This window comes from Saccostrea cucullata, unplaced genomic scaffold (genome assembly GCF_032062105.1).
Source record: "Saccostrea cucullata isolate Sc308-1 unplaced genomic scaffold, CSIRO_AGI_Scuc_v1 ctg5652, whole genome shotgun sequence".
Classification (NCBI taxonomy): Eukaryota; Metazoa; Mollusca; class Bivalvia; order Ostreida; family Ostreidae; genus Saccostrea; species Saccostrea cuccullata.
Window position 1 is genome coordinate 28,476 of NW_026934542.1, and position 11,886 is coordinate 40,361.

Below are 11,886 nucleotides of genomic sequence, written 5' to 3' on the forward strand. Positions count from 1 at the left end.
GTAAACTTGATTTGAAAGCTCTTAATACTTTAATGTGTTCATACTTCATACTTCAGTATGTGGGTTCGATTCACATCCAGGGCTTAACATCGCAAATTACATTATATGAATCATCCCATATAACGTAAATACAACAATATCAAATTCAGGTTTCATCTCCAAATTTACTTTGACTTGCGTGGACTAATCCTCAATTTAGTTGATATCTTCATATATTTCATAATAGCTATTTTTTGTTTGTATTTTTTAAATATTTATCCTGCTAAGCAGTGCTTTTTAAATTATACAAACGTGTGTGGACATTCTGTTATGATTTAGCTTGCTGATGATGGTGCTAAAGAAGGATATGCTGCCCTGAGCCTCCATCAAAGTGTCAATTCATGATGACTTTTCTCAAAATCATCTTAAATTTTCAAAAAAATTTATAATATTATTTTAAAATTCATATATTTTTATTGCCTTTTAAAATTTCCTTCCAGTCTTTTTTTTTTTACGATTTTGGCACCTGTGACAGGTAAACTTTATATATTTTGTAAATATTATTTTGTTGAGTGTGAAGTTTTGCGTTACGTCACGATCTTTTTCGTCAGATGCATCCAACGTAAACAATTCACGTGATTGGTCAACTCATATTATCAACATTGACACGGAAATAGTCTGTTGCACGAGCAACCAATCAGGGATAAGAAGAAGAGATTTACATTATATTATTGGAAATTATTTCCATCTAAATAAACTAAAATATGTTGATATAACATTTTTTTTATTTCATTTATTTTTAAAATATATTTCTTCCTTAGATTTTGTAATTAAGTTAAATAACACAGCTGGGAAAACTTTTACTTTATTTTTTTATTACTAATGAACATTATATTTTATCTGAAAAATAAAACATTTTTTTTTTGTATTCTGAAACTTTTTCAGGTGACTTTGAAGCAATATACGTCATCACAAGCTTCATTATTATTTCGCCTTTTAAAAAAGCTCTTCGGGCTTCACACGATTTGATCACGTGGCCAACTAAGTTCATCCCCCAGAGAACTTTTTGACATTGTAGTTTATTGCTTAAATAAATCAATTATCGTTGTGGCTATCTGCCCCTACCCCAACCCCAAATTGCCCCTCCCCTTTCAAAATTCCCGAATTCTCAATTGCTTGCATAATCTGAATGTCAAAACATTTTTGTCTTTACATGTACCGATATACATGTATATGTATGTACACACTATAATTGTCTTTTGCCAATTTCAATACAATATCTTATTGTTTATCCGGCACAGAGTCAATATAAATATTTAATTGATTTGCCGTTTCGAACAAAGAAACCAAATTTTAAATGAATAATCATTCCAATTAGATTAAGATTTTCATCCTCTCCCTGTTTTTTCTTTATGTATAGGAAAAAATAAGGGAGCGTATGGAAGATCTAATTTTAGTTAGCTCGAAGGATATTAATAAATTTACTTCAAAGAAATGTGCTACTAAAAGTTGTGATTTTCCTTGTGAATTGTGTTAATTTTAAATGAAATGACTCGAAATTATCTTGTTAGGAAGTATTTAGTTGGGGTTTATCTCTCTAAAACAAACTTTAATTAATGTTTTCCCCCGTGGGGATCCGGGTTAGAATAGGTCCTCAGTACCACCTTGCTTGTCGTAAAAGGCGACTAAATGGGGCGGTCCTTCGGATGAGACCGTATAAACCGAGGCCCCGTGTCACAGCAGGTGTGGCACGATAAAGATCCCTCCCTGCTCAAAGGCCTTAAGTGCCGAGCATAGGCCCAAATTTGCAGCCCTTCACCGGCAATGGTGACGTCTCCATATCAGTGAAATATTTTGGAAAGGGACGTTAAACAGCATACAATCAATCAATTTATTTTTTAAATGTTCATGTGTATAACTAATACTTAAAGTAAAATAAGTCGTACATGTATAGTGGAAAACTACCTTCCCATGAGAAAAATGTTCTTAACTGGACGCTTTATTAGATTGCTCTTAAAGGTGCATAGACACAGATTTGCAGTTTTTTCAAGTTTTTTGTATAATACAACGACTTATATATTGAAATAGCATTTCCCACGAAAAATATATTAAAAATCTTATTTTATATAAAAGTTATTGACACTACAAATTTCTTGACGGGTTTGATTGATACGTCCTTTCACGTTCACAAAGAAGATTGGGGATAAGGCAGGCAGAATGTCTATAGTGTCAAATATTATGAAATCATATTATTAGTGAATTAAGTATTTAAATAAATTTATCATTGTTTAAATTTATGAAATTATAACCAAAAAAAAAAAAAACGTTTTTCCGAGAGAAAAAAAATCTCTGGATAATTTTTTTCTTGTATAAAAATATCAGACCGTATTCGTGGTATTCGAACCCTAGCAATAAAAATCCGAAATTTCTCACTGTTTTAAGACTATCGCGCTTACTATTATGCTACACGGCTCTTGATGATTGTGGGTATTTAAATCATGTTTGTGATATGACCCTTGACTTAATGGACTTGAAGTATTTCTCGGAAAGTTGCGAATGTTTTGCCATAAAAGTGTACTTTTAAGGTATAGTGGGTCTTCGCGCCATGTTTATGTAAATCAAAAAATGTATATTTTATTGCAAACTTTTAGGATTATCTTTCAAAAAATAGAGCGAAGAACCACCCATATTAAAAAAAATTGTTAAAGTATGAGAAAATGATATCGTTTTTGTTCTTTATAGTGTATGTATGCTTTTTCATAAGCAAATATTTTCAATCTTTGTGGGATTTTTATATAAAATCGAAGAGATTTTAATGAAATATAAAATAAAATTTGGATATAATACATGTATATCTTCGTGTGAAATGCTATTGCAATATATAAGTCGTGATATTATACAGAAAATATTAACTTCAAATATGCGTCTATGCACATTTAGTAAAGAGTTTGTTATTTGATTACATAAGACACTTATTGTGAAATGCCACAGTACACCCAATGAATGAAGTACATGACTTTATAAAGTGTAAATACAAAACAAGGAAACGTATTTGGGATTGTCTATTTTCTATCCACTTGCGTTTTATCTATTCTCATTAAGTTATCACTTCCGCGTTTACTGCACTTTGTACTAAAGAAAAATGTATTATTCATGTCATTTGCGAAACATTTTTGGAAGAAGTTTCATACTGGAAATTTTTTTCTTCAGATGTTGCTTTCTAGTATGCTTGATGGGCGCAAAGAAAACAAAACTAATTTTTTCTTCCACAAAACGATCAGAAGGACAAATAATTATTTCCTTGATATTGTTGGTTAGCACAAATCTTTTTGCTGGTATATGTATGCTAACATCCATTTTGATCGTTCTTAGTATAGTTCCGTTCATTGCAGAAAAACACGTTATTTCCTGACGCTCTTTGAATGCCACAGCGAGTATCTCATCCGCTATAGTGAACGATATAGGCGTGTTGATGTCCTTGGCCTCCCATATTAATTTACCATGGTCATCTACACAAGTTACTGTCTTTTTGTCTTGATCTGCTACAAAAAACTTCTTTAAGTGTGGAGTTAAAAGAACTTTACCAGGAGAGGTAAATGGTAGTGTGTGAATGGTTTTTGATTGTTTTCTCTTCATATCATATAATTTAATTGTTGGTGGTTGTGTGGAGGCTACACTTTGTAAGTTACAGGACATCAAAAGTTTGTTATTACTGTATGATATTCCATGCACTGTTGTCCAGTCGTATTGAAAATCGATGCATTTTTCTTCTTCCTCTTTTATCTCCGTTTCGTGTACAGAGAAAAATCGGACTCGATAACCACATGCCGCAACTATCTCATCCTTGTCCACAGCAGTACAATTCGCAAATTCCCCATCAAACGTCTCCATAAACAAATACATTCCTTTAGAACTTAGAACAATGATTTTACCATTATCTGTAACTACCACCATCCTTCCATCTTCAAGTGTTGTTATGTCGGTACACGTCAACTTTTCAGTCTTTTTCTTCTGTTTAACTGCAGTTTTTTGTTTGGCTAAAAGAACTGGAATTTTTTTATAAGGATCTAAATGACAGTATTCGCCATAGGCGCCTTTCTCCTCTTTAGCACTTACTTTTATATTTTCCTCAATCACCTTACTTCCTAAATGCGGAATTGTTGGTGCTATCTCATCAGGAACATCCTCGTAATCTGTTGAAGTATCGTCAAATGAATCATAACCTGATGTGTTTTGAGCTAACACGTTTACATATACGTCGCTGCCTTGCATTTCACTATAAATCACAGATTCGTCGTCGGAATGCTGGTCCTGCGAAGCACTCAGCTTTGTGTTGAATAGTGGATCCTGAGCAGTAGTTTTGAACTGAATGTCTGCATAGTTCAGGACCATTTCTGATTTACCTTCAATTGCATTCATGGACAGTTGAACAAATTCGTAGTCGTTGTCCATGATCAAGCGAACTTTTATCTATATTTTAAAAAGAGTTCACATATAATATGATTGTTACATAGTTTGAAAATAGACCAAAGTTCAATATAACAAACAGGTAATTTTAAGTATTATTTCTATCTGAAACTTCAATAAATGATAATCGTCGTCGTTATTTTATGCCAATGTTGAGATAAGGTAAGGTTGCCTCTTTATACACCTGTAGTGTCCAAGCTAAAGTCATAAGAATTTAAGGGAGAATATTTTCACACATGGACAGTGCATAATGAACTTATGTATTATGTATTTTATACCAAAGCAACATTAAATTAATTTTTTAAGTATAAGACAAGAGAACTAAATAGAAATGCCTTCTATCGTTCTATTGACATTTAAGTTCTGTATGATGTTTATTTATAAATATAATAATCACAATCAAATTTAACATCTATCGAATGTTTATAACGATGCTTTTATGCTTGAATTGGCAAAAAAAAAATACAGAACGTAATGCAATTTATTATGTATTTTAAGCCAAAGCTTTATGCTCTTGCTGAGTAATGACAAATTAAGCTACACTTGATTAAATAATTTTTTCAAATTCTTGAAAAAGTACATTTATTTTATATCGACAGTTATTTAAATACTGTAGTTATATGGCGTATGGTACATATAAATTCAGTGTTGATATAGAACCCGATTCGCCTGTTCAGAGCGATTTTAAAATACTTACAATTTGTTTAATAACCACTCAAAAACAGTTTACTCTAATTTGTTCAGTAATATTTAAAATGCCATCAAACTTTTTTCATTAACCTTTTGAAAAAAAGTGAAGTCCTGTCACTTATCATCTCTGAATAGTACATAGCTTTAAATAGTCTCTGTGGACATGAACATTTTTCTCTCCAAACGTTAGTAATTGTGAACACAGTTATGAACAACTTCAATAATTCAAGTGCAAAATCAGGCTTAAGAGCTTAACTACTCATCAAATTTATCTTTGTGCTCATCAGGGACGTAGCATCCGGCGGGGCCAGGGGGGGCCTGCCCCCCCCCCACTTTTTTCCCCAACATAACCTTTACTATAGTAAATGTTCATTGATAGGATGGTTGGCCCCCCACTTTACAACCATAGTATAGTGATAGCAAGGATTGTAAGGAAAAAATTGGAAGTGATGGTAAGTTGGCTTTGAAAAAGATGGCCACTAGTTCGGTCAACAAATTACTGTTAATGATTATTTCAATGGGGTTACATGCAATTCTTTAAAAGTATAAAAACATATTTAAACACTGCACGAAAACAATTCATATTGACGTTGTTTTGACGTTACAACGTTGAGTAGCAATTCCCCCCCCCCCCCCCCCCCCACACACACACACACACACACACGAAATAGGATTTTCGAGTTTGGGCAACTTTTAATTTTCGGGGTTTTTTTTTGTTTTTTGCTTGTAAACTTTTTCAGGTAAGTAAAAAAAAAAATTCTCAGGTTGGCCCCCCAGCTTTCAAAAACGATGCTACGGCCTGTTCTTGAATTCATATTTTGTATATTACGTACATATATAGTATTTAATCAATTGGTACATATAAGTAAGAAAACTAAACGGTTCCATTTATGAGCTGTAATAATAAGGATAGACGTTCAACTATATAAAGAATCTTTAAGGATTTGGGGGTTGTCCCAAATTAATTTAGCGAAATTCGAATTTGTTCATACTGTATTGAAATATTTTAAATTTTATTCTTAACCAGAAGTCTCTGTCGAGACTGTAGCTCTACTGGTTTGTACAGATCAAAAACCGATGCACAGAATTATGTATCTTAGTGTAGTCTACTTGTGTGATAAGTTATATTGAAATCAGACCAAAACTGTAAAAGGAGTAGCATTTTAAAGGAATTCCACAGAAAATTCTACTTTTAGTAAACATGGCAACACCGTTCATTGAAATCAAAAACCGATGCACTGTTATATGTAAATTAGTGTAGTTTACTTGTGTGCCAAGTGATAATGAAATCAGACAAAAACTGTAGAAGGAGTAGCGTTTTAAAGGAATTTCTCAGAAAATTCTATTCTAGTAACCATTGCAACACTGCTCATCGAAATTAAAAACCGATGCACTATTTTATGTATCTTAGTGTAGTCTACTTGTGTGCCAAGTGATATTGAAACGAGACTAAAACTGTAGAAGGTGTAGCATTTTAAAGGAATTTCACAGAAAATTCTATTTATAGTAACCATGGCAACATCGTTCATCGAAATCAAAAACCGATGCACTATTTTGTGTATCTTAGTGTAGTCTACTTGTGTGCTAAGTGATATTGAAACGAGACTAAAACTGTAGAAGGTGTAGCGTTTTAAAGGAATTTCACAGAAAATTCTATTTTTAGTAACCATGGCAAAATCAAAAACCGATGCACTATTTTATGTATCTTAGTGTAGTCTACTTGTGTGCCAAGTAATATTGAAATCAGATCAAAACTGTAGAAGGAGTAGAGTTTTAAAGCAATGTGAGCTGCATTTTTGAGAATTTTATTTTTCTGGTAAAATGTGTTATTATGATAACTTTGTATTAAATATAAACACTTTTGATCAATAAGACCAAAATAAATTTTAAAAATATTTCATCAGAAACATTTCTGAACGACCGAATATACAGTATTATATAAAAAAAAATCATTATTGTACAGGACGACAATAATTCAATTTTGCTTCAATCAAAGCTTGTAAAAAGTTCTTCCATCGCATAAATGAACAACAGAAGTTTATAAATGTTCCATTTTTCTGTCATTGAAATAGTTAATTACAAATTTGCAACAAAATTTTCCGATGTCAAACGTGCAGCTCATATTGCTTTAAAGGAATTTCTCAGAAAATTCTATTTTTAGTAACCATGACATCACCGTTCATCGAAATCAAAAACCGATGCACTATTTTATGTATCTTAGTGTAGTCTACTTGTGTGCCAAGTTATATTGAAATCAGACCAAAATTGTAGGAGGAGTAGCGTTTTGAAAAATTGTTTACAGACATACGGACAGACAGACAGACGGACGGACGCCGGACGCATTACTATCGCATAAGCTCTTCTGGTCTCTGACCAGTAGAGCTAAAAACATGATAAGTTATTAACTTCAACTTAAATATCTTTTCATATGGTAGTTTTACATGTTTGAAAAATATCTTCTGGAGTAAAAATGTTTTATACTTTAAAGAGAATAAATAATGCTGTTTTTTATTTCTTAAGGTTTACAGCATAAAAATTTCATACTAAAGTCTTGCTAATTTACAAAATGAAACTACATATATATATATATATATATATATATATATATATATATATATATATATATATATATATATATATATATATATATATATATATATATATATCAAAACTATTAACATTTCATACCTTTCAATCTTTATATGGCTGAAAATGACTGTTTATTATTTTTATTCAAATCATGGAGGTCAATTACAAGGTCATATCCGTTTCATGCTTTTCAACCAAACCTCATTACTCATAATAGTATTATCATAACGTATTATTATAAACCAATCCTGGTATGTTAGCTCGCTGAGATTTTTGTCCGATGTCTATTATTGGATATTAGGTTATCAAGTCGTATTAAGAATGAAAATTCAACAGGATAACTGAAAGCGGGAAAACAATGTTCCTTTTGAGTAATTTACGCTCCTTAATATGCGTCACTGTGCATGTTCAGTACTGAATGAAACTTTACACGGAAGGAACTCTGGCCACTACCCACTACAAAAAATACATAGTGCATGGTGAAAAAGCATATTATGATGGAATGGCCGTGGATAAAATTGAAGTAATTGTACATTATGTGAAATAGTTTGCACAAAGGAGAGCGATCGTTTCTCCATACTGTAAGACATTTTATCTCCACATTAGTTGTTCTTCATTCCATTATTTTACTATAAACTACATGTGTATATACTATTCTGTGCTGTAATATAATATACAATGTACACTATTTCTAGTATTTCATAAATTTGAGAGAAATTACTCATATCACAAACAATATTCAAATGCCGCTAGCTGTGAAGAGTTAAATAGAGTGGGTAACTAGAACCAAGGGTCAGGGGTTTTAGTGGCAGGGCGGGGCCATATAGATTACAAAGTGAAAATGCATTAATTCTTTGATATTCTTTTCTGTTTGCAGGCACTAAATAAACTAACCAAGTGCATAGTTATGTTGTATAAGGCTGCCTCCTCTAAAATTGTGAATCTAATGACCCCAGGGTCAGGGGTTCTAGTGGCAGGGCGGGGCCATATAGATTATATAGTAAAAAATGATTTTTTTTCTTTGAAAATCTTCTTCTTTGCTCCTGAGTATTAAATAAACTAACCAAGTACATAGTTATGTTGAATAAGGCTGCCTCTTCCAAAATTGTGAATTTCCTTACCCCTGGGTTGGGTGTTCTGGTGTTAGGGTGGTGCTCTATTGATTATATAGTGAAAATGCACAAACTCTTTAAAAATCTTCTTTTTTGCACCTGGGTATTAAACCAATGAACTATGTACATAGTTATGAGGAAGAAGGATGCCTCTTTGAGATTTGTGAATTTCAGGGCCCCTGGGTCAGGGCTTCTTGTGTTAGGGCGGGGCTCTAATGTTTATATAGTGAAAATGCATGAATTCTTTGAAAAATTTTTCCTTTGATCCTGGATACTATGGCAATGATCTTAGTATATATTTATGACGAAGAAAGCTGCTTTTTCCAAAAATGTTTCATTTCCTGGCCCCTGGGACAGAGGTACTTAGGGGGGGGGGGTACATAGTCTGAAAATAATTTAATGCTTTGAAATCTACACTTTGGTATTTTAAAATCAACAACATGATGAAATAAAATTTATAAAATTTCCAAAATTTCGAATATATATTTAAAAATTTGGGAATTACTAACCAAAGTAAGCTTGCTGAGTGCATAATCATGATAAGCAATGGTGCCTCTTTCAAAATTGTAAATTTCATGACCTCTGGTTTAAAACATGAATCAAATTCACTTGTTGGTAAGTTGTTGCCTGATAATCAAGTGACCTACAAGGCCCATGAGCCTCTTGTTAAAAATGAAATATTCGGAGTAGTTAGATCCTAGGTGACAAAAGAAGACTTACTTTTTGTTAGTGTCAATGCGAGGGTGGGGGTTGAAGGTGGGGTTGGGATAGGGGCTTTGCATGAAAAATAATAAATTCAATCCTAAATCAGCATGATATCTACATAGTACTGAAAACAGAGGGCCGGCACTAGTGATTACTGATACATGTATGACGTGTAATTGTTTTGAATGTATCTCAATAAAATTTTTTTAAACAAAGAGGCCCATGGGCCACATCGCTCACCTGAGTAGCTTTGACCATACTGTTCATTACCAAATTTCCCCTTTGTAGTATATATCGTGACCCCACCCTACCACATGGGTCATAATTTGGACAATTTAAAATCTACACTACACAAGGATGCTTCCACATAAGTTTCAGCTTTTATGGCCCAGTGCTTCTTGAGAAGAAGATTTTTAAAGTTTTTTTCTTATATATTTCTATGTCAAAATTTGATTTCCTATTGTGGCCCCGCCTTACCCCCGGGGGTCATGATTTGAACAATTTAGAATCTACACTACCCCGGGATGCTTCCACATAAGTTTCAGCTTTTCTGGCCCAGTGGTTCTTGAGAAAAAGATTTTTCCTATATATTTCAATGTAAAAATTTGATTCTCTATTATGGCCCCGCCCTAATCCAGGTGGACATGATTTGAACAATTTAGAATCTACACTACCCCAGGATACTTCCACATAAGTTTCAGCTTTTCTGGCCCAGTAGTTCTTGAGACGAGGATTTTTAAAGTTTTTCTCCTTTATATTATTTTGTAAAACTTTTGATTTCCTATTGTGGCTCCGCCTTACCCCCGAGGGTCATGATTTGAACAATTTAGAATCCACACTACCCCGGGATGCGTCCACATAAGTTTCAGCTTTTCTGGCCCAGTGGTTCTTGAGGAGAAGATTTTTTCTTAATATTTCAATGTCAAACTTTGATTCTTTATTTAGGCCCCCTACCCCCGGGGGTCATGATTTTAACAATTTAGAATCTACACTACCCCAGGATGCTTCCACAAAAGTTTCAGCTTTTCTGGCCCAGTGGTTCTTGAGAAGAAGATTTCAAATAATTTTTTCCTATATATTTATATGTAAAACTTTGATTCCCTATTGTGGCCCCGCCCTACACCCAGGGGTCATGATTTGAATAATATAGAAGCTACAATCCCCTAGGATGCTTCCACATAAGTTTAAGCTTTTCCGGCCCAGTGGTTCTTGAGAAGATTTTTAATGACCCCACCCTATTTTTGATTATCATCCCCTTTAAATGGATTTAGCCCTTTTATTTTAACAATTTAAACTTCGTGTTACCCAAGGATCCTTTGTACAAAGCTTAGTTAAAATTGGTCCAGTGTTTCTTGAGAAGAAGTCAAAAATGTGAAAAGTTTACAGACGGATGACGGACAAAATGTGATCAGAAAAGCTCATTTGAGCCTTCGGCTCAGGTGAGCTAAAAATTTTCAAATTCTATTACGCATTGGTGATTCAAACAATCATTTAAAGGTTGTTATTGATCTCTGATCAGAATACATCGCAGATTGCATTATGACCTCTTGTAAATAGGTTATTATAATAGATTGTATAGGTACACGTAAGTACGCCTGTACTTGTATACCATTTTGAAAATTGAATAAACGATATTATTTATTCAAACTTCGCAGCTTATAATCAGACAAATTAACTTAAGTTGTCAGAACCAAACCTTGTGTTAAAATTTATCAACCTGAAAGTTGTCCATCGCCGACTTCCAAAATTCTAAAGCATTTAACGTCGATTGCACAATAGATTTCAGTTTCAATTAATCAATATTTTATGTCCGTAATTTGAAGATTCGACTTACCTGAGTCGCAAGTTCCAATCGTTGTTTGACACTGTATGTATATTACTAGGAATAGTTATGCACTTGTAGCTTAGTTCCTTGATACATGAACGAATAAACCTTTTTAAAGGATATTTATAGCCCCGTCATTATTAAAAAAAAATATGCAAATACACGCTTTATTGCATCTCATGCGAGCACATTCCGCAATTCATAATAACTTCAGTCTATTTAAACATTTGTTTAGGAAAACTTAAAACGGGTCATTTTGCGTGTTTTGTGCTTTGTAGTTGCAGTCATTTTTTCTGTAGATAACCGGGTGTTCCGTAAGAAGTCTGTTTATTTCCTCCTAAAACTGAATGTTGGTTTTACAATTACAATTGTATTTAAATCAGTTTAATTTTTTATTTTACTACTGGAAGTTTGTTTATTTTTTGTTGCCAACGTTGCCTCCGGTCTAGATTATGTAAAACCAACCAAACTAAAGGTATTGCCTGTCTACTTAGTATTTACGGGCCAATAGGAAGCGTG

General features: G+C 33.1%; 1 protein-coding gene across 2 annotated transcripts; it reads right to left on the reverse strand.

Annotated features, from left to right (window-relative positions):
* Positions 1–1,869: 1,869 nt before the first annotated feature.
* On the reverse strand, positions 1,870–11,432 carry LOC134240979 (uncharacterized). Of its 2 annotated transcripts, none has more exons than XM_062723077.1 (2): positions 11,377–11,432; positions 1,870–4,449 (listed from the first exon to the last, which is right to left on the reverse strand). In XM_062723077.1, exon 2 carries the CDS (start codon positions 4,429–4,431, stop codon positions 3,136–3,138), a length of 1,296 nt encoding a protein of 431 aa, XP_062579061.1. In that variant the 5' UTR covers positions 4,432–4,449; positions 11,377–11,432; the 3' UTR covers positions 1,870–3,135. The 2 variants fall into 2 exon arrangements, with proteins under 2 accessions (XP_062579061.1, XP_062579062.1); XM_062723078.1 differs by lacking the exon at positions 11,377–11,432 and adding an exon at positions 7,825–7,855.
* Between the last annotated feature and the right edge of the window lie 454 nt (positions 11,433–11,886).